This window comes from Channa argus, chromosome 15 (assembly GCF_033026475.1).
Source record: "Channa argus isolate prfri chromosome 15, Channa argus male v1.0, whole genome shotgun sequence".
Taxonomy (NCBI): domain Eukaryota; kingdom Metazoa; phylum Chordata; class Actinopteri; order Anabantiformes; family Channidae; genus Channa; species Channa argus.
The window spans coordinates 15,990,494-16,014,814 of record NC_090211.1 but is presented as its reverse complement, the minus strand read 5'-3'; the positions used below and the strand labels follow the sequence as shown (position 1 = coordinate 16,014,814).

General features: G+C 38.1%; 1 protein-coding gene across 2 annotated transcripts; it reads left to right on the top strand.

Moving 5' to 3' along the window:
* Positions 1 to 8,711: 8,711 nt before the first annotated feature.
* LOC137100315 (somatostatin receptor type 5-like) lies at positions 8,712 to 14,887 on the top strand. 2 transcript variants are annotated; one of them, XM_067478068.1, is made up of 4 exons: positions 8,712 to 9,031; positions 10,494 to 11,216; positions 11,330 to 11,674; positions 12,096 to 14,887. In XM_067478068.1, the coding sequence occupies exons 2-4, from the start codon at positions 10,515 to 10,517 to the stop codon at positions 12,165 to 12,167; spliced, it is 1,119 nt and encodes a 372-aa protein (XP_067334169.1). In that variant the 5' UTR covers positions 8,712 to 9,031; positions 10,494 to 10,514; the 3' UTR covers positions 12,168 to 14,887. The 2 variants fall into 2 exon arrangements, with proteins under 2 accessions (XP_067334169.1, XP_067334170.1); XM_067478069.1 differs by lacking the exon at positions 8,712 to 9,031 and adding an exon at positions 9,042 to 9,473.
* The last annotated feature ends 9,434 nt before the right edge of the window (positions 14,888 to 24,321 follow it).

Here is a 24,321-nt window from a genome sequence, read left to right as displayed (position 1 = left end):
ATTGCTGAGACAGAGAGAGGGAAGAGAGACAGCAAGAGATTTTCAGACTTTGGAAGGAAGTGTGGGAAAACTGAAAAAGCAAATCCTTTAATCAGCAAGCAGCAGCTGCATATATAGTTGGATTTGTTGCAAGGTGTTATCTTTCTTTTTTTCTTATTTAGTTTCTTTTCTTACTTGGTTGTGTGGCAGACACAGCTGGAAAGCTCGAAACTATGACGTCAATTAATTATTTCCTTTTTTAAGGAATTGGAAATTTAAAAGGACGTCATCCAGGTCTCTGTTGTAATCCTAGAGCTATTGTGTTAACTGGTACACCAATCTCTGTGAGTAAACCCAGGTCAAAAGGAGTAACTGAAGCGTGGAAATTTTGCTTTTCTTCTCATGTCAGTCCGTCAGAAAGACAGACCACGTGTTGGTCAACAGTCTATATATGTCAGACGTTGCAGTAGGGCTTTGATTTGTATCACACCTGGGACAAAAACAATTAAACCATCCCCAAACAATGGAAATCATGTCACGTCAAACTTAGCTACAGAACAGACCTTACACACTATTAGAAAGCAGCTCTAACACTAATGAATGGGAAAAGGGAAGTGCTGTCTAGACAAACAGCTGGTGTATGTTAAACGTATCAATGACATTCCTTCAATATCTGAAATGTGAAAAAAACAATGGTGGCACTGGTTAACAATCATAATCATTATCTACAGGAGTATTAATAGATAAAAGAAGCAGTGGTTAACGGTGTGGTTTAAACTGTGTAAGTAATGATTAGATATGGAAAGTCCCAGATCCTTATCATGGCAACTTTTATTGTGCTATTCAGTATACAAGTATACGTCTAACAGCATACATTGAAAAAAATTAATCAGAATTGTGCAGCTATAGACATTTTATTAATATGCGATATTTGTCAACAAAATTAACATTGCTATACATAAAAACATGTTTGATGTTATTATAAAGTTTTACAAGTTCTCTCCATGAATATAGGTTTAATATATTGTGCGTATTGCAATATTTTTCCATACATGCTGCAGTGTGGGCATCTCGCACGAGCATACAAACAGAACAAGCACAGTGAACTGCTGATGCCACTCAAAAATGTTGATAAGGACGGATTCAAGTGAGCAAACAAACAGACCTATTTTGTTGGTGGTGTTACTTGTGGCCAAAAACTGTGCTATTGTCATTATTATTGTAATAATCATAATAAATAGTAATAATAATCTAAAAATATGTTTTAAAATGTGTTAGGAACTGTATACACTAACACCCATTTTGTGGTGTCAACAGGAGTATGTTGTAATTGTTGACAGTTACATTAATAAACATATCTATGAAACTTCATTACAGCGTGTTAGAAGCTCTTTATTAATTGTTATATTGCAATACTTACATTTTTTATGTATTTAAATATACATCTGAATTTATTTAACTTCTAACTTATTCTTAAATTTACATTATTTTACTTAATCTCACAACAAATATGCTGCATATCAAAGTGTGTAATACCCATAACTTATTTACTTCAGATTATTTATAAAAACGGTGTAATTATAATGAAATTGCACAGCTGATTTTTTTCAAAAGATTTTGTGAAAAGAATAAACTAGAAGTAAATTATGTGAATTATGTGAATGTTCTTTGTTAGTAATAGGGCTCTGACTCGTTTTAATAAGCCATGTCAGGGTTTCTGGTTGCACAAAAAGGGACAATTTCATCCCACCTCCTCCAAAAATAATGCTCGTGCCTCTTGGGACAATCAGTGACAATGATGCATCACCCCTCAGGTTCCAGCAAAACTGTGTTAGTTGTGTAATTACGCTCTTTCAAAGTCACAAAATGTTGCCTTTAATTATAGCACTCAATTAAGTTAATGAGTACAGACTCGTACACACCAGAGCATAGTGACATTATTCATTATAAAAGCAAATCCAATTCACTGTCAAAGTTACACAACAAACAAAAGATAATGTACTCTAGTAAAAGTATAGGTACCCGCTAAATTTCTATTTAGTTAAAAATACATGACTTATATTTTATATATATTTTTTAGTTTTAAAAGTAAAAGTACTTGACTATTTTTCTTCTCTGTCCTTTTCTGTGGACAGTGATTCTTTATGTTTGGGGAGACATTCAGTAATGGTAACAGACATAAATGATGGGCTAAAGCTCTGATGCTTTTTTCAGTTTTCAGCTAAACTACTCATGTTGAGTGAAAAGTAGAGGGAGGCAACACCAAGCTCAAGTTTAGGAAGCCAAATAGTAAAATTACTGCACACTAGCTCACTTTGAGTACTGCTAATATGTCAAATAAATCTTTACATAGAACCATGGAAGAAGAAACTGACACCATGCCTCACTGTGTCTCTCTATTAGTTTACATTAAAAAAAAGGAAAAAGTGGTTTATTATGAAATGTGTAGTGGAGTTAAAAGTACAGATTTTTACCTTTAAATGTAGTAGAGTAAAAGTCAAAGTAAAGATAATTACATTTACTTCAGTAAAGTTCTGATACGTGAAAAATTTATTTAAATACTACTACTACTTTCCACCACTGGCTGTAGATACTGAATGTGTACGTGTATGTGAGCAAATACTGCCCCAGAGAGATCACAGTTTACTGACACGTGTGCTTGAAACCTGAGCATCTTTAAGGTCCTCGTCTAGATGCACGCTGTGATCCACTGAAATGATGAAATGAAACTGATAAGCGAAGTTGTAACTGCATGAGTCACTGACACTCACACCTACTCTGTGTCGGATTTTCGTGGTCATTATCCTTTATTAAACTTCTTTTCTGATTAGTGGCCTATGATTCGTCTTTGTGCAAATCTAAGAGTCATACCCCCCTCCTGGGGTTGGAGGAGGTCTTTGTGAAAATGAATCATCACAAAGTATTGCGTACGAAGTTCACAGGTATGAGGAGGGAAAAATCTCACAGACCTTATATTTGATAAAATGTGTGAGCAAATCTGCCGGTGTGTTTCTACTGTACACCTGTACTGTGCTGTACTGTACTGTGTATATGTATACTGTGTATATAAGATGTTTACTGTGAGTTGCACCCTTTTTTGAAAAGTAAACCACTGCTTCAAGCTATGTTCCCATCTGAGTGGCAAAACAACCATCTCACACTGTTTGTTCCATGTTGATCAGGGTTCACCACTCTAAAATTCCCCGGATTGCTGGACTAAAAAGTGTCACTTTTGTCATCCATGTTAAGGCCAATCTACTATTTTACAGTTCTAAAAAAACCATCCATCATTACATTACAAGCAAAGCAGTTTTTCCATGATCAGGTGACACTTGCCTCGCTGAAAATGGCTAAATTATTAGTTATTGCCCTACATATTATCTTTTGAAACTGTAATATACCTTTTTCCAAATATGTTTTCAATAGAAATATTCTCCGTAATTTCCAACTGAATGTCCGTGAGTTTGTTACTCTACAGGCTTGATTTAAAGATTTTCTGCTCTGACAACAGCTCTACATCATTTTTAGGCCAGCTTCAATCTGAATAGAAAAAAACAAAACAGGCCCATGTCAAACTATCAACAATCAAATCAAGCTAACCCAGTTATCCATGTACACAAAACATAACCCAGCTGCTAAATCTAATAATGCTAATATTGTGTGTGGGAGACGTGTGTCATGCATATGAGCTTCAGCCTGACATACACTAAGCTCTGCCACATTGTCAGCAATAGGTTCAGATCTAATACTGCCAATCGTTTCTCTACCCCTTTATTTCCACACCACTTTCCTTGACCTTTTTTAACCATATTTGGGGCAAAAACACTACAGACAAATCCAAGCTTCTCTATTTGACACTTAGTTTAGCTTCTATAAATGTGGTATGATTACACAGGTGGTAGACAGTCTTTGATAATGGGTCCCTGTTTTTAACATATAAATGAAAAAAGTAGGCTTTGTATTTCAAATACTAAAACTCCAAGAATTTGGTGAAAACTGTAAAGAGTCTTAAGAAATTCTAAATATTGACCTGGAACTTTCCAAGAGAAGCTCATCTTGCATATTTTACTGCAGGACACAACCAGTCCTACAATTTCATTGTACAGTTTTATCAATGAAAAAAAAAAAAAGGTATTTAAATAAATGTTTTCCTAACATAAACTACAGAAAATTATATAAAATTACAATAAAAAGAAAAGATTTGTGGATGGGGGAAAAAAACTAAAGTTTGCCAGTTTAAACGTGGACAAACCAAATAGAGAGCAGGAAATTCTGCTGTTATCTAACACATCTAACTCATTAGCAGGTTCACAACGTTACTTCCAAAAACAATTATGGGTTAATGTGCACTGATAACTGCAAATTATATGACGTGACTCCACGGTAACAGTAGAGCACGGTTACATTTGCAATGCTATTGCTGCAAATTCTATGTTCAGGGTTTTCAAACTCCAAACCTTAAGGACTATGACTTGTTTTGAGGAAAGTCTCCTTCTTTCTTCAGCTCCATAAGATGTTTGCTCACCTAGGTTACAAGGGTCTGTGTATTATGTTACTCAAGTTCCATTATACTCGATTAAGCTGGTGCTTTCTTCAAAATGTTTCTCTCACATACAAACACCTGCCTTCTGGAGTGGTTGTATTGGACTCCTTCCACTTTGTGGAGATCTCCTTTTCTGCAGGAAGAGGATTTATACAAACTGACACCGTCACTTATGTAAAAGCCAAATGTTGCCCGAATGCCTGATTATATGTCTTTTTTTGGAGAATTCTAGCTTCATCCACTTGCTAGCTATTGAAAACATACTGTCCTGACAAGTTATAACTATAATTGTCAAATTGGTTTCAGTTGGTAATAAAAATATTAAGTTCAACAACTTATTAATACAATCAAAAGAAACACGAAACCGCACTGAAAATGCACTAGAACAGGAAGCCAAGAGTTTAATAAGAATTTACTAAGAATGGGTTTAATTTTAGGTGATTTTTAACGGCTCTGTCAATCCAATTCATCCTGGATTAGTGAATTTAGAAAGACAACAAAGTATTGGTTTGCTTTCAAAAAACTACTAAACTACTATTCCCTGGAACAAAATAGTCTGTGTTCTGAATTCATTTACTTTCAGTCCACAGTTAATGCAAGAAACAATATTTGTATGCGAAACAGACAGCACACAGAGATCATAACGCGCCAGAGATGACTTCTATTGTGAGCAACGGGTCATATAGAAAAGGCTAAGGAATTTACATTGAAAGCATCATAACTTTGAAATGAAACCCCCCAAAGCCTCAAATGAATTCCAGATGTGATGGTGAAACTGTGGGCCAACATCAAGTGAAACGAGTTGCTCAATATAGTGTATTTACATGGACTTATTACTTTCATGGGTGCAGTAACAGACAGAAATTTATCTGTTTTGCTCAAGACACAGTCTCTTAGTGGAAAGTTTAAAAAACTCCTGTCAAACTGGGAACAATCCAATCACACTCCTGTACCTCAGTCCTCACATAGGATTGCTGCAGGCCTCAGTCATAGCTCAACCTGAGTATACAGAAAACCACAAAAGGACAATCCATGACTGAGTTACATGTATCACTTAATCCAAACTCTGCAATTTGCAGGGTGATAGGAATAACAGTGGAATCACACTGGAGAAACACACAGTGCTATGCAAATGTTGATTCTTATCCATCACACAGTATCATTGGGGAGCAAACACCCCGAACGTACAGTACAGCCAGGGTCATAGAGAATTCTCTTCCCAACAGATAGTATGGCCCCCGACCTCATTTTATAGAGTCAGTCTGGGATTTCATGTAGACAGAAGATGCTTAAACATCTCAATTCACAGAGGAGCTGCGATGAGTTCTGTAACATGCTCAGTGATACCAACCTGGCAAATACAGTACCTTGAAAAACAGTGAACCACAGATATTTTTTTTTGCTATTTTAAAGGCAAAGTGTGGTCAATCCAATTGATTTCATTTATTGTTTCCTGTATTTCAAACAAAGGTTTTAATAATAAAAAGTACATTTTAATTAAAGTGTCCTCACTTCACATTTAAGGCCTCCTTTTGAGTAATTCTACTGAGAACTGTGATTTTAAAGAATCTCAAATCTCCCTGAAATTTGCACATGCATCTGTTAAGACGAGCTTCATACTACCCGTCGCATTAAAACTTTGCAGTGTTACCCCAGTTAGCTTGCAATGGCAGCCGCACAGAGTTGCTGCCTTTAACGCAAGCAAAGACCTCCACAGTCAACAGCTCCATCTGGAGTCTGTGTAACAATAACTGGCAATTAACCTTTAATGCCTCAAGCACAATTCTAACAAACCTGAATCTACATAACTTTCCCGGTGTCTCTTAATGCTTTCCGAAGCAGAAATAGGCTACAGCATTTAGCAAAAAAACAAAAAACAAATGTACACATTGATCTAATTAAAACTGAATATGACATGGGCACTTCATGATATAAACAGACCACAGGAGATGATAAACTTTAAAAAGTGAACTCACAAGTGATGTTCACGTGGGCAACTGTGAGGTAAGGGTACATTTAGTCACAGAGATTGACTGATTGGTAGTACATTCTGTCCATAAATAGTTTTAATTGTTTCATCCTTTGACCCTTACACACAGCTGCAGCCGCAGAGTCGCCACTTTGGACATCATCTCATTAATTTCCTTTCTGCTTCTTTCCATCAATACACACACACACACACACACACACACACACACACACAGACACACTAGCCCTTCTGCCTCGTAATCAGAGGTGGAGTGTTGATTTATCTTGGATGAGAGGGTCCTCATGAGCCACAATTAAATGTCATAAGCATAAGTTGCACACCTGTTACCTCAAGAGTTCCCAATCGATCCCTGACAGTTTTTTTTTTTTTTTTGTCGCCAGCCTGAGTGGTGTCAACTGACCTCTTTTTTTTTTTTACAAACAAACAGACAAAAAACAAAAACAAAACAGTGCTGATGTGATCTCAGCGCACATGCCCACAGAGAGGAAGCCTGATTTAAAAAGGCAGGAGGTTCATACAAACTGTTTGATCCCAAACTGACTCATCAGGGGGAGAAACGACAGAACTGGTTAAAAAAAAAAAAAAGTTTATCGCCTAATAACAGCTTGTCTTATTCTAAAAATATGAATTATCATTGTTATAATAAATATTTTTTACCACAGATTTAATGATAAGAATTAAAAACTGAATATTATGACTGGAACATAGAAGGTTACGTGGCACGTACTGCAGTATATTGTCTCCACACGTACAACTACTGCATACGTGCAATTAATCACATCTCACCCATTCTCACAGGTCAAGTAGTTACACACAGCACAATAATTTATTACTAAGCATTTGCTGCCAAATCTATGTTAATCCCCTAAGGATTTTCTTGTAAATTGAACATATTTCTGTAACCTACAGCAGCTAGAGCAGCTCATTGTCCACACACTAGTTCCTAATTTACAGCTTTATATAAATGTAAACCTCCTACTACAAGTGTATATATATATATAGGGGCCACACTAGTGGAATATAAAATGAGCACTACAAGTCAGGGGGGATTTGAGGACTACAGTGAAAATCTACATATCCACAAGTAAACAAGTGCAATCAGAGTGTGATTGTGCATTTTGCTGCATAAACCTAAAACAGTTTAGTAATGAGGTACTGAGTAAACGAAAACTCACATTATCCACATTTTATCAACAAGAGTAGACTAAAAGTTGTCACCCTGACCTGCAAACTTGACTTTGATGTGTCAAACTGGTGGAGTTGCCCTTTAATAAACTTGCAGCTGAGTGTAATTCAATAGCCTCCCTCTGCTTACTATACTGTAGCTTTCAGTCCGGTTTGACGCCTTTAGGTTTGGTGCTTTTTCTGTGATGCCAGCAGTCTTTGGCAGCCAGTTTATCTGCTCGAGTACTGAAGATTTGGTGCGGTTAGGAACGGTGTGTACTGACATAGTCATTGTAACCTTGAAAATGAGATCTGCCATCGCCCGCACTAAAGAAAACACAGTGTAAATGAGGCATATCATTATCTTGGCATCCTGAGTAGCACTACACACTCTTGCACCTGCAGGCCAGGCCTCCATAACAGCTGTTTGACGGTGTTTACGTATATACTCACAGGTCTCATAAATCTGCCCATCTGGGGGGGGTTAGGAGCAGTCAAATGGGGCCCATAAAGTATAAGATGTCATCAACTTCCCACTGTCCCTGCAGGGTGCTTTACAGTACAGATGAAGGAATTGATTACATACTATATACATACACACACACACACACACACACACACACACACACTGAAACATACTGCTAGGCTGAGAGTGCACCACAGCCTGTCTTTAACACGGCACAAACCCGGAGGACAACAACATGAAGCAAATGTTATAAAAGTAGACAGCTTTCCCAGGCAATTATAATCGAGAAGTTCTCTCCCAGTCTCAGGTAAATCAGGTCGCCACCAGGTCATTTATTCCCCAAGCTGGGTCTGGGTATTGCTCCATTTCATTCTGTACTTCACACACAAAGAAAGTTAGTATAATATCATGATTGACTTGGAGACTGTTTATAAAGTGTACTTGGTAAAAAGGGTTCTGCAATGTACAACAAGAGTTGTGAGTGACTTGTAAAACCCGTGGGTGGGACTTTCACATGCAAAAGGCGGGGTGATGTTTTCCATATAAATACTCAATCCGTGAGTCCAGTCACTAAATGACCATGTTAATCATCCTCATCATCTTGGGAACGTATTCAGGATTTGTTTCACAACTGAATTGTGAGAAAATGCCCTGAGCATTCAACGCCGTTGACTATGGAGATTCGAACGTGCTGACATGAAGAAAATGCCTAAAGATGAGATGCCAAGTTTTATGTGGTTTCTCTATCAAGCGACGACAGGAAAATGCTTAAGACTTGATTTTGACCTCAGCGACAGTGCCCATTTGCAGAACACCATGAATACTCCTGGAGACGAGCATCGCGCATCCGGATAGTGGAGAGGATAAAAGGCGCACGGGGAGCGCACGGGTAGGTGGAATTCCGCCTGCGAATGCCCCGGCATTTACAAGAAAATTATTTTTATGGATTGGAATTTTTAGACAATTGTTTCCCAGCAGAGGACGTGGTTAGTTTATCGGGTTTTGGAAAAGTTTTATTTGCCTCAGTGTTATTTGATGAACTCGAGTCGGGCATGGGAACGCTTTAAATGCTTTCCTGGCTGCAGTGGACATTGGCTCTTAAGAGTTTAGTGGACAAAAATGTCAAGGCTGAAGCAGTCTGAAGGGGACTGGGGCTTCTCGTGTTTGTTTTCCCAACATCATGCTGCGGGCTGCCCTGTTTTGGAGTGCGGTTCAGTAAATCTGCTCACCAATTTATTTATTTGCGCAACACTTTTCTCAGCCTCAGGTTGCAACGTCTGACAACGACAGTTGAATATTATTGTTAATCCAGGTCAACCACAAGGCATCAGGTGAGGACATGCAAAGGCCACTTTAACATTAAATCTATTGTGTGGGATATATATTAATGTATATGTATATATACGGCATTTCTCAACATTATTAGGGTTTTGGTGTTTTGGTGTTTTTATTGCATCACAGACTGTAAATCAGAAACCTCTATGTAGATAAGTCATTCTAAAATAAAGGAAAACGTTAGGAAAAATATAGATGACCTTGCCCTTTTAAGATGAAATCATTTTTCAAATGGTCATCAAACACCAAAAATATGTGGCAAATGCTATGTTTGCATTATATTACAAGGCAGAGTGACAAATGACTTGAAAGCAGCGAAAGCAACAGAAAGATGTGAGTGTAAACCAAAGGATGCAGATCCAGGACAGGAGCTGGCTTTTCATTTGTTTTGTCTGTTTGTTTGTTGTTGCTAAACTTTGCAGCAATTATATAATGTATTAGTGCATGACTGCCCAAGAGCAAGGTCGCTGCAGAAATCAGTGCTGTTAGTCATTAAAGTTGTCTTTCAACAAACAATTAATATTCACTTGTGCAAAGGGGGCTTACAAAATCATTCGCAGTTTAGGCCAATGTCCCACGTAACATCATTTTCATTCGTCACTGCAGCAATCTTAATGTTCGAAGGCTTTGGGCTTCTTGCCATTTGGCTGATAGTGTTTCACTCTCTGTCCCTCTGTTTTAAATCTAATCTAATAACACTGAAAATACTTGAAACCTGCTTAACTAATGTGGTCGTCTTCAAAAGTGCAGTTCCCATTAAGAGAAATGGCGTGTTGGCCACTTGCCCAAACAATTCGGTGGAAAGTTTTTGCACAAAGTTTGTCTCCTGCGAAGTGTGGGCATCTTGCCCAGAGAGCACCCATTTGTTGTCCTAAATGTGTACTGTGCAAACGGTATCATGAGAAACTCACAGAGCCGTAGACCACCGACAATACAAAGCTATGTTTTTAACACAGGTTAAGTGTAAGTGTCCCGTATAATAATTCTGTATTTGTTCCTGTCTTTTCTGTCTTGAGCTGTTGGATAGTGTAAGCAAAATGGACATCATTACTCCCTCCTTCAACGCGGATGGCAACAATTGGACATCAGTGTCTGAGAGTGTCAACATGTCTTCTTCCCAGCCCAGCTACAACACCAACAATAACTCCGACCCGCAGGCACCCATGCCCTTCAGTTTGGTTACCGCAGTCATCTACACCATCGTCTTCATCGTGGGTTTTCTGGGTAACACATTAGTTATCTATGTGGTGGTCCGCTATGCCAAGATGAAGACAGTAACTAACTTGTACATCCTCAACTTGGCACTGGCTGATGAACTTTACATCCTAGGAATTCCCTTCCTAGGCACAAATAGTGCACTTTCGTATTGGCCATATGGGGAGTTCCTCTGCAAGGTGTGCATGACTGCTGATGCCATGAGCCAGTTCACCTCCACCTTTTGCCTGACAGTGATGAGCATTGATCGCTTCCTCGCTGTGGTTTATCCAATTCGCAGTGCCAAATTCCGGAAGCCAAAGGTGGCCAAGATTTTCAATTGCATGGCGTGGTTGGTGTCCTTTTTGATTGTCCTGCCGGTCACCATCTACTCCCATGTGCAGGAGGACTTTAACACTTGCAACATATCTTGGCCTGACCCAAATGAGTTGTGGTCTGTTGCCTTCATCCTCTACACATCTATCTTGGGCTTCTTCGGTCCTCTTATTGTCATCTGCATCTCCTACCTGCTCATTGTCATCAAGGTAATAGTACAGATAAAATTGGCCTCTGGCTTTAATTGGTGTCTTACATCATTTTTAGGTTTTACTGTGAGGTTCTGCTCTCATAACCCTTTTCTACTAACCATATCATACAGGTGAGGTCTGCAGGCGTGCGTGCAGGCCTGACTAGGCGGCGAAGGTCGGAGCGTAAGGTGACACACATGGTGGTGATCATCGTGTTGGTTTTTGTCATTTGTTGGATGCCTTTCTTCATTGTCAACATTGTCAACCTGGTTCATATCATCCCTGAGAACAAAACGACTGCTACAATCTACTTCTTCTCGGTCATTCTCACCTACGTCAACTCCTGTGCCAACCCGTTTCTCTATGGCTTCCTGTCTGACAACTTCAAACAAAGCTTCCAGAAGGTGCTCTGCTTCCACAAACCAAATGGTGTTGGCACTACAGACAACATGGGAGGTAGACGGATGACACCCAAGGTAAACCAACAAGTCTATTTTGCTCACCCAGAAATCCTACATAGATACATTATTAATTGTGGCTACAGTCGACACCAGGTGTTCTGCCTTTAAAGACAATCTAACATTAAACAATGGTTGGACACATTGGAAGACAATCGTTCGGACTGATATAAATACATCACAGTAATTTTTTGATAATTTCACTAAGCAACAAGTCCTGTGTAGGACCACTTGGTCCTTAAGTAATTGTTAAAAAAGTGCAGCAGCTCTCACCATCCAAATGATGAAGGTGATTGTCTGCCTAATGTTCTCTTTTCTGTAACCTTTTCTAATTTTCAGGCTTTGCTTCATTGAGAGCAACAGCTTATGTCAAAGTTTTCTGTTACGTTCATTAACAATACTCTTTCTGATTCTGTCTTTATTGTGTCCTCACTTTCAGTCTCTCCAGATGGATGTTATTGGGAACCTTGAGAGTGACCCTTTCACTTCAAAAGTAGGGAATAGCCATTGATCACTGTGAGTTTTCAAGCACTATATACTGGTGCACTAGTACTGTACATGGAACGTGGACAATTGACCCCGGATCTATTATTGACTGGTGTTTCTATGCTGTTGATCCTCTCTCACTGACGGGAACATTTTTAGAGATGGCCGGGGGAGTGACAAAGGAGAGAATACAGCATACAACACAGAACTTGGCCTCTCTGTTAGTTTTTTTATGCGTCTGTACTGTCACCTGATTGACTGCATTGTATAAAGCTCAAGTTCATGTTGTGATGTAAGATACATTTAAATGTATGTTATCAAAAAGCAATAGGCTTTTATTGTCAAACAGGTGTATAATAGAGAGAGGCAATTGTTTTCTTAATGGTATTTTATATTCATATTTGAGTAAAATCATTGTTTATTTTAGTGAAATCATTGTTTTCTTATATGTATTTGTTTGTATTTGCTGCTATTGCTGTAAGAGATTACGTAGAACACTCAACAGCCCTTATACATTTCATTTAATTGTTGCCCTGATAAATTCAGTATAATGAAGGCCTACATTTTATAACACTAACCGACAGGTGTACTGAATATATGGACGGGTTTCCCGTTTACAAACAATTCAGGATGCAAACACCTCGAAGGGAGTAGAAAACACTTTTCTCCAATAATACGATCATGTAAATATGGATATTTTTATTATATAGGCAGAAGCTTTGTGACACACATCACATAATAGACATTTTTTCTTTCTGGACTTCACATTTGATTAACTTTTCTGACAGCTAAGTTAGCTATAATACCAGTAGTGTTCATGTTAATAATATTCAATTCAGAAATGACCCGCAGGGTTTCAAATACAGCTGAAAGCACAGTTTAAACCTAACATATAGCTAATGCATGAAAAGCGTGTTAATGATAATGCAAACTCAAAGAGATGACCGCAGTGTAAACAGGCAAAGCTTCACTGCAGTTTTTTAATCAGTATTAATGATCCAACATATATCGTGAAAAGACACTGTGTTCACCAACTCATTGTTTTTTATGTGATAGGTTTTTTAAATAGAACAACAAAGGCAAAATTTTCCCAAAAAAAAACAAACAAAAAACGTCTGCTTCGCAAACGTCTGTCTGTCACCTTTTACAAAAATATTCATTTAAACCCATATTAAACACAGAGCCCTGGATGTATTAAACGAAGCAGTGTCAGAATCACAGTAATAATGTGACCTGTTCTAACTTAAACTGTTAAACTTTCCGCTCTTTTCTTTTCATTCGTTTTGTGATTTGTACAGTTTTACCCACAAAAACAACTTTGCGACTTGATCTTGTGATTAGTTCCCCTTCATTTGAAGATGTTTTCTACCTCTTGAGATGTGTGCAGGTCACTGATCACATCGCTCTGAAATCCGTCTATTACAGTACGGCCAGACTTAAGTCCAAGTGACTGAAATTAACCAGTTAGTGAGAAAATGAAAGTAATGCTTTAGTCTTTTGGTAAATATGATTATAATGTTCTGACAGAGAATTACATGAGAAGATTGATTCAATTCCCATGTCTCTTTGTTAAATAAAACGCTATAACCAGCAGGTGGTTAGCTTAGCTTACAATAAAGACTGGAAATGGGGAAACAGCTAACCTGGTTCTGTCGAACCGTAACAAAATTTGGTTAACAGCACCTCTGAACCTCGGCAACTAATATATGTTCTTAGTGGGATGCTCCCAGCAAAAGCATTGTCTGGCACATAGTATCACATTAAATGTTAAATGGTTTTTACGCTTACATTTTACGCCTTCGTGTTTTGGGGCAAGACCCAAACCCAACTAAACTAAAACTAAGCAAAGACTAAATCCCGATGGTGTAATTGTAAGTTGCTTTGAATGTCTAATTATAAGTGTCAATGTGCGGACAATGATCCGCTGTGGCGAACCTGAACTCACGGGATAAGGTGCAACGACAGAAAATGAAAATAAAATAACTGTCCTTGTTATCAGTCTTTATGCTAAGCTAAGCTAGCTGTGGTCTTAGATGTAAAAGAAACAGTGTCTTAAAAGTACATTTTCTAAGCTGTAATCATGTGTCCATTTATTTACTATTCATTTATCTCTTGTCACATGCTATAAATCCTTTTTTTCAGTATTTTATATCTAAATGTGTTTCTTTCTTTAGCTAGCGTTTTTATCTCTGAGCTGCCTTAGAGCTGTTGCATTAACAAAGCAATAAACACACTTTTTCTATGATTTTACTGAACAGGAGATGGATGGTGAACTGATCTAACTGTCTGCTAGAAAGGCAACAATTTATATTTCCCAAAAAACTGAACTTTTGCTCAAAAAGAGAAACTGCTTCTGTGGATAGTAGTATAATAGTACAAAGTGAAGCCATGTGAGTCATCATATTATACTGTCTTTGATTTTCTCAACTGAGAAAACACACACCAGCTATTACCATAGCTAACATTTTAAATTCAATCGTGGTTCTTTCTTTTTCGTAATTTACGGTATTTGTACTGCAGTAACATTTACACAATGTGCTGTTGGTTGATGTCAGACTACTTGAAATGTGTTTGATGGGTCATGACTTATTTGTTAGATATAATAGGCTATTTTTGACATTTTGACACCAGCTGTGAAAAAGACCTAGAAATACAATAGCCACTAGTGAATTACTAATTTCTCCCTTGTTCCTAAAACAGCAACTGTTGGAACCGATGCCATGGTGAAATAAAAGGTCAAATCATTTTCCTGCCCGACTTTTTTGAGTTTTGATATTTTACACAACACTGTTGCATGTCCAACTTTGTAACTTGAGATAAGCAACGACCTTGTGATTGATGTTTATACTGAGTTACTGAACACCGAATTGAGACAAAATGAAGTCTTGGTACCATTGAAATACAAGTATAAATAAGGCATTAAATCTGTTAATCATGTTTTCCCCGCATTATTCCGACAGAGCTGCTGCTGGGATGTGCCTACATGAAACAAAGCTCTTTATTGTGTACAGCTATGAACACACGGTACAGTTGATGTTTATAGTCGGCTTGATTTATCAATATTATGGCAGGTTTATGTTTTAGACTGTAATTTTTTCAAATTGAAACCGAAAAGTGGGAGCTCAGTGTTAATGTCTCTCAACATAATCCAATGTATTTCTTTTTTATTTTTCTAATGTAAGTGTAGGTATTTTTAGTGGTACACAGTGGGAAGAAGTGGAATACATATCTTTATTTTCCAGGGCAGGCAATAGGAACTGATATTGATGTATTACATGTCAATAAAACTGTAGAACAAAGCTATGCTATGTTGAAACATTTACATAAAAACCCAAAAAGCTGGTGACAGCAAAGCTAAACATGGTTCTACATTTTCGTTTGTGCTGACTTTTTATGTGTTGTTAATGGTGATGGGGTTTTGTTTGGTTGCTTGTTTATACCCAGAATAATGGACCAGCAATGCTGTTACTGTACCTTTAATAAATGAATCATATTGAAACACAGTGTCACTAGCAAAGTGCTTAAATAAGAGGTTTAGATTTTTTTCCCTGTCCATTTTAGTTTAATGTCCTATGCACAGTGAAAGATTGAAGAGGTGTTTCTTTGGATAAAAGTCTTATAAAAGGAGACCGTTTACTGTTTACATTCTACGCAGTTTTAAAGTCATCAGGCTGAAAAGGATATAAAGCGAAGAAAAATGGTAAATAAAACAACCCTGCAGAAATCTACATAGCCTAGGAAAAGCCCTAATCTAAATTTTCCCCTTACACCCTATGCTAGATGTACATTATAACATTTTCATGTACAATTTATGTGCAACAAATGTGCAAATTGAGTTTGCCATCATTTACTGTCTCATCTTTCTGGACCTGGGCTATCTCAGCCACCCTGCAGGACCCCAACCTTCCTGTCTTCCCTGTGACCTGATTCTCTCCTGCCTGATTTCCTCTCCAAGGCGTCAAAAGTGGCCGCTTTGTCAAGTCTGTTGGCATTGTGTCTCTACACTAAAGGTACGAGCAGATTCATATCAGATGCCAAAGGGCATAATAAACATCAATATTTGATGCCGTGGGAAGCGTAATTATCTGATGCTGTGAAATGAAAATGTGGTCGTCTCTCACATCTACCTACTCGCCTCTTTCTCATCGTTCCTCCATAGTATATTTTATATACACCAGTTTACTTCCACTTCCACTAGTCAACCATGTTGTCTTTTGTGACATCACACCTGTAGCATTTCAGATGTTTGTGTGTGTCTGTGCGAGCGCTTATCTGTTTTTAAGCCTCCTGCATGATTCTGGACTTTGCCCTTTGCCTTCTCCCTTGTGCATGTTGACCTGGCTTTCTACCCTCCCTGTTACAATCCAAAGCCTATCTGGTGAATTTGCTACTTAGCCAGGCTTGGCTGCATTACATTTTTAAAAAAGGTGAATTCTTTGAACTTTTCCTTTGAGGCCTTTGTTTCCGAGCTGTGTCAGAATATGTTGTAAATCTTTGTCCGTAGACTTTTCATTATTTGACATCTGAAACAAACCTCATTGCTAGGGAATTTCTCATTACTGTTTTCTCCTGTATAAATCAAGTGTTAAATCAAGTGTGAAATATCTATGCAAAAATATGCAACCAAAAAATATGAAGTTTATCAATGAGCATGATAAGAGATTTGGCTCGCAAACTCTTGTTTTTGTTGTTGCAAACGAATGGCCTGTAGAACAAGCGATCTACATTTACATTTGATTTACATTATTTCAATCTTTATGACTTTTTGTCTTTGCTACTACAGTGACACATGTAAATGTGGTAGAAAGGTGTATTTCCTCAGTGTTTATTGCATGAGAAGTAAAACAAATTCATCACCATCACTGCATGACTTCCCAGCACCGTAAAACCTCCTTGAAAATCTCATACTTGTAAAGTCGAAGGCAGCTTTTAATAATTAAATCCCTACAGGATTAAAATTATGTGGGTGTTTATGACCAACATAACAAAACGTGACATGTTTCTCATTAATGGCATTGTGACTTTGCATGGGTCACTACCAGCTCTTTAACAGAGACTGGGGGGAAACGTCAACTTGTACAAAACAACATGCTGTATAAAGCTGCCCCCCACAGCTTCTCAGATGGATTTTTACCTCTACAGGGCAACTGGCCAGCTTTTTCTCCTGAGCTAGCATTACCTTTGCAATATCAGGCCACTGTGGGACAATGAAGGAACATATATAACCATTCGGCTTGTTGCAGGTGGGTCACATATAAATCTTCACATTTTCTTACCGTATGGGAAGCTTTTGAAGCTTCAGATGACAAAAAGCGAGCACTGACTAGCATGCATTATTTACTATTTTGAGAGTTCCCTAGTGGCCAAGGGGCCCTAGGCAGCTAAAGTAAATTTCCTGAACGCCTTGGGCCAACTACGCATTTTTGAGACACATGTGCAAATGCAGTGCACTTAGTATAGATGGTTGATTTTGTATATCACAGCATTTTATTTATGTCTTGCTTGAGTTATTCATTCCACCAACTCTCCCATTTTTAACATTTAATCCGTTCCACTCTTCAGTCTTGCGTTTACATGCTTCTTTATCCCTTTATAGTCTACCTCTCTAAATGATAGTGCAGTTTTTTTTCTCAGCCCTTATTCCATGTGTGTTTACAGGCAACCAGTTTTGTGGCAGGCTGTAGGGGTAGAAACACACTCTGTGCCTTCTGCAGCTTCTGGTTACCTTGTTGGTTGTGGTCATGCAGCCTTTGTTCTATTGACCTCAATGTCAAGTGAAAGAACCAGTACTATTATCAAACAGAGAAAAGTGCACATTACACCAGAACTGTTTTTTGACTCTCAGGTGATTTCTAAGAAAAATCAGCCATGAAAGGTTAAAATTTTTCTAAGTACTTGATCAAAGGGCACATTAATGTTTCGTTACTGAATAGAATAATGAATGTGATGGTTCTGCGCACGTACACTAACTTGGTCTACATTTTCCTTGTCAGCTTGCATTGTAATAAAATGCTCTAATTCATCAACAAACCTTGGACATGTTTTTTGGCCGCAATACTAAAAGAATAAACAGTTTTGGTCCCATGTACAGTACTACTAATGGTTTGGACATTCTTTGACTTTAGTCTCAGAAGGCCCGAAGCTCTGCAGTGGGCATATTTATTTTCACATAATCCCAAAAGAGTGAATTAGTCAACTTCATGGGTCCAAGTTTCATTCAGAGCACAGCATGTAACCTGCAAGACAAGGGTCATGTGACAGACAGAGGTCAGGTCATTAAGCTAACTTTGGGATCTTTGTTTGGATGTTCTTGCTAGCTTTTCTATTCGTAGAAAAAGGTAAACACAAAAGAAAAACACAATAATACTATTTTGGAAAATTGGTAGAGAATGCAAGAGAGAAAACACGGTAAACTTGTTAAGCAACCTGCCACACTTCTTCTGTTGTCTCACCTCTATTTAGTGCAGTGAGACAAAAGCTCATGCCATCAACTAAACAAACTAAATACCAAACACAACTTTGTTCTAAATATGAATAGTCATGCAAACAACTTATTTTGAAATTGAAAACAAAATGACCTGTATTACAGTACTATTTCTCAAAGGTCTGCACAGAATTCTCCAAATCATAGCAGGAAGATTGTGATTATTAAATACATTTGTCCTTTTCAGTAGTGCAGTTGATTTACTATGGTCAGAAGACAAGTTGGCAGATTAGCTTGCAAGCCAAACATTAGGACATCTTGTCAAGGCACATGAGGAAGAACTAGGACATAGTGGGGAGATAAAAACTCCCTATAACAAAAAAAAAGAACCAGGCCCAGGGTGGGCAGCCATCTGCCTCAACCGTTTGGGGTAAGCAGAGAGCAGGGACTAAAGAAAAGAAGAGCAGCAAGAAGCAACAAACAAAAGTACAATAATGAGGGAGGGTGATAAGCCACTTTCAGGTGCCAGCACCAGATAATTCCGGGAAAACACAACCTCTTCTTTGTCATATCTGGCAAAAGAATGGATAGAGAGCGAATGTGAAGTTATGCCATGTTAACTCTAGGGGGGATGTGGGTGCCATCTTGCGAGGCATGTGCTCTTTCTGTTATTGGAGTTACAACGGATTGTTTTGTTTAGGTAAAAAATTGTTATTTGGGCAAAGTTTGCTATTTGTTATTTTTAAAGAGCCTATTTAAAAATTATATATATCTCAAGGCAGTATATATATGATAAAGTCATGATTATACAGGACAGATTTATGAAGAAACAAACAAATTCCCCTTGACCAAAAAGGAATGGAAATGGAAGAGGAAAAACTACAGAAACAACCTCTGAAAGATGCCTTCGAAGGCACCAGGCTCAGGGTAAGCGGCCATTTACCTTGAAAGCTCTGTCTGCACTTATACTGTAAATCGCTTTTTTTTAATCATTGCTACCAAAATGCTTCTCATCCACAATCCCAATCACAGACACTGAGAGTGGAGCGTCTGTGCAGCTTGCCAACAATCACCGGGAGCAACTAACTCAACTGCCAAATACTGGGCAGGGTGCAACTTCACATTGAAATCACACACTTTCAGAGTTGCAGAAAGGTGCAGAGAGGAAGACACAGAGGGAGAAGCTACGGTAGAAAGAAGACACAAAGAAAATTTCATGAAATTGAGACATATACATACATATGGAGCAAAGGAAAGGAATGGAGGGGAGGAGCTCAGTGCACTCCACAGCAGCATACCAAAAAGCTGATTCAGAGTCACCTGATACAGCTCTGAACATAGGATGGATCTAAAAGAAAAGTTTAAAGCCTATAGTCTTAAAAGTAGAGAGGCTCTCTGCCTGAACAGGGAGCTGGTTCCACAGGAGAGAAGCTTGTAGCTTTCACTTTGGGCTTTACTTCCCTGTTGAAGTGGCTCCTGCACCTGTATCATTGAAGGTCAGCTTGAACCTCTGGCCAGCTGTCATTTCTGTTGTGGGCACTTGCACACATTAAGGTTACATGAGCTAATGGTTACAAGCATTCAAGCAGAAGCCTACTGAATATTGAAAATCTGCAGTTAAGTTAATTACTTTTGTTAAATCTTGGGATTGTCCAATATTATGATTGTGTGGTGATACACCAACAAGTCCTCCAGCCTAAACACCCATCTATGTCATTTGTCACTACCCTCTCATATGCGCCCACACAGGGATGCCGATGTTTGGGTAGGTTAGATTTGGTTAGGTAGTAAAAAAAAAAAACATGGTTAGGTGTTTTTAATTGTTGTAATTTTTGGTGAATTTGTGAATTCACAGATATGCAGATGACTCACATGGCTCGACTCATGTGACTTGTTACAACGAAACAATAGAAAGCTGTTTACCCCCAGTTTTCCGTGGGAAAGTCGTCTGCTTTGTTAACCCATCCATCCACGCGTAAAACTGCTACTTCTAACCATGATAGCGCATTTATGTCGCCCCCTTGTACAAACGAGGACAGTCTCCGACACACCTTTAGAAAATTAGCTACATGTAGATTTTCCCATTAGAGCTGCCAAACCAGAATCTGACTCCTGCATCACACGTGCATCAAGAGCCATCATTTTCATGTGAAATCAACTGATGAGAGAAATCCTATTTTCGTGGGACAACAAGTGATTTATTTATGGGAAATGATTATTTTAAAGCCTGAAAACATTCAGGCCCATTCTACAGGACTAACATGCTCATTAGGGATCCAACCACATATCATGGGAGCTGGAAGAGAACGGCAGTTCTCATTTGTGGTGGACGTGATACATTTTGTGCTAAAGGAAAGACTGTGTCCCCAGTGCTCTCCCTCAACCCCAGATTTATTTAAGCAGTGGTTCACAGAGCCACCGGACAAATGGAGATCAGGAAAACAGCTTTTAAAGACACACAGCTGGACACCAGCATGGACTCCAGTTTAGTAACTTCCTTTTTTAAACAAGCCCAGTCTAAAAGTATCCAAACACAGTATGGGCACTATAGTAGAGGTGAAAACATGTTTCCCATTATTAAGACTTAATTAACTTTGAGTCAATTCAGTCTAAATAATCTTTATTTACCAAATGTTAAACTTATAAGTTAATACCTGCATATACCCAATCCAACCAGCAAGTTTGCCTTTTTACTTATTGAAAGAAAGAGCAGCCAGCTCACAGGCACACCTACTGTGTGGTTTCCTGCCATAACTATCATTCAACACGGTGACCCTTTAAAAAGAATTGTTAAATCCATGATTTATGACGTATGATCCAGTTTTAACGAGGTTTATTCTCACGAAATCAACGGTTAGTAGATGCAGCTACGGCTATGAAAATCTGCCCCTTTGTTTTATATGACCTAAGGTACTTTTATTGTTTTTTGTCTTTTGTCTACAGTGAAAGTAGCAGCTCTCTTTAAGAGTTCATATAACAACTAAACAGACTTAGCAGTGACTGAGGGATTCAAAAATAAAAGGAATCAATAGAAAAAGACTCTCTGCACCTCATGAAGTTGCTTAACTTCAGATATATCACTTTATAAGAAATTCATGACAGCTGATTTGTTTGTTTTGGGCAGCTTTTATCAGGTGTTCAGGTTCATGCTATGCAACACTTGTGTTTTGGGCTCAGTATCACTTTCAGGAAATCAGTGTGATTCATTTTAAGTGGAAAATAATTCTGAGCATGGGACATGTCATCAATGCACTAGTGCTTTCTGTGAGGACATAAATCAGACATCAGGAGACAAGCCCAAGCTTATTGACAAGCAAGAAGTGTTTGTTGGCACTGTGAAGTCCCTGAGATCGCACAGAAACACACAAGCGGAGGAGGGTGAGTGTTTTGTCTGACTAAATAAACTACTTGACATTTTGTGTGGTCATGGTACCGAAAGGAATTTAAGCATTTATTTTAGCAGAGGTGAAAGAAAGGGTAGAAGTCGCTGACACGGAGGCACCCAGTAAACAGCCTGTGAGAAAAAGCACACGTTGACATGAGTGATAGGAGTGATACAATGGGAAAGAGTGGGTACAGCACTGGGAAACACAGATGAAGTTTAATGGAGTATAAAAAATAATGTCCTCCAATGGCTAAGAGGTCATTTGATCCCTGGACTCAAACATTTACAAAGAGATTAAGTGTTTTGACTCTGAATCACCTAATGTGTATTAAAAATATATATATATAAAAAAATAGGTTGAATAATATGAATAAAACTGACATGGACATGGTTGGATTTAAAGGAGCTGGTAAAATCATCACTAATAACTAACAGCCAATTATTTACCTCAATAAGTGCAGTGTACTCCATGAATTATTGACAGGTCCTTCATTACTTCAAGCTCTCTAACTCTTACACTGGTGAACATACTGCTGAAATGTTCCTTAGTAAAATAGAAAGCTTGTAATCTAAACAACCAAATGTAAAGAAGTACGCTGCTGTTCTGCAGAACCGGGTGGGTGAGTTTTTCTGTGGCAATTTGCTATCGAATGAGTGACACCTCAGTGGGCATGTTTACTGTGGAATCAAGACAACAGGAGAAAGGGTCACTTGGAAAACAGCTGGAACTGTCTGGGAACTGGTTGGCATTTGGTTGAGGAATCTGAATGTCTGGGACCATAAGTATTTTTGCATATTTACATGTAATGTTTGTTGCCATGTTTCCTAGAACCAAGATGATCACAACTGGGTCTTCGTCGGCTATCGCTGAACTCCATAACAGCATTTTTGCATAATGTATAGCTTTCTTCAGCTTGTCCCTGTTATAGTACTGGAGTCATTTTGTCTGTCTCGCACAGCAGGATGGACTGAATCCCCAGTTTTCTATTGACACTGAATGGCAGCTGTCACTGGCCCAGAGATTTGTCTCTGTTTGTGCAAATGCTGCTGAATTTATACTGATGTAATGATACTAAATGTAAATCATGGATTCTATTATAAATTAGTACCCTGAAGCTTATAATTTACCATATCAGAAATTTACGAGGCTTGGCAAAAACAGAATCCTTCCCCATGGAAGAATTGGGTTGTTGCCATAACAGCTGTGGTGAGCCGGAGCTGATACTACAGGGGACAATGTCAAACTGAGAAATGGGCAGACTGATTATTTTCACACAAACCCAAATAAACAAAAATCCACACAAACCTGCAACATACAATATTCAAACATTCTTCTCAAACAAGATGTTGAGCACAGTGTATCTTGTTAACTTCAGGTGTTTACAGTTCCCCAGGAATCTGTATACAAAGACTGCTGAGTGGAAAATTAAAAAGATGCTGAAGCACAGCACGCACACTATAAAAGCTTCAGGTGTTTATGGAATTAATGTTTCCACTTGATAGGAAAATGTTTAAAATAACCCATTAAATGTCTGTGGTAGCTCCTAATAATCCACATAAATAAGGTGCAATAAAGAACTTTCATTAAACATTTACTAATTCTCAGTAAAGCTTTGCTAATTGTGACAAACTCTTAGTAGTATTTCTCTTTACACAGTCTCTGGCTATTCTCACCCCTCAGCCTCACATCATGACACACAAAGAAATGTGTATAATGGGCGGAAAAAAGCTGCAGCGAGGTTAATTATTGTGAAGGTTTTTAATATTCTTATTACAGTAGCTACTGTGATGTTGGTGCACGAGCTGCATGTTCTTCCAGGAATCTATTTTGATTTGAACTGATGAAGGGCAAATACCAGAACAATACAGTGTGCATTTGTATATGTGAGCCTAATATACTGTTTTATAATTATAGAAGCTGTATGTTTAAAATTTAGAACATACTCAGGGGTATAATTCTGTTGCCTTTTTTGTTATGCTCTCAGCCAACAAGATAAATGTGAAGAACCCTATTTTGATTTGTGGACATGGAAAGGGATGTCAGCAAAGTCAAAGTGAAAAAAAAATAAATAAGTAAAGTTGAAATTGCTGCATTTTCAAAGTGGTATTGACTGCTATTTTTGATCATAACTTTGCATCAAATAAGTCACCGGTTGGATCTGTAGCTACACACCTATAAAACTGACAATAAACAAGATTGCAAATTATGGTAAATTGGAACTAAATTAGTGCATCCCAACAAAAACATGCTTTCAGACTTTATGATTGTGATGATTACAAAGGAGGGAGTAAATTGTTGCTCAGCATACAAACACAGAAATGTTGCAGCAGAATGAAGATCGTTTAGGTCTGATTCAATAATCAATACAT

Coding starts and splice junctions, on each gene's coding strand:
- LOC137100315 (XM_067478068.1), top strand. CDS start 10,515: ATGGACATCATTACTCCCTCCTTCAACGCGGATGGCAACAATTGGACA. Junction 11,217..11,329: donor ACCTGCTCATTGTCATCAAG/GTAATAGTACAG, acceptor CATATCATACAG/GTGAGGTCTGCAGGCGTGCG. Junction 11,675..12,095: donor GTAGACGGATGACACCCAAG/GTAAACCAACAA, acceptor CCTCACTTTCAG/TCTCTCCAGATGGATGTTAT.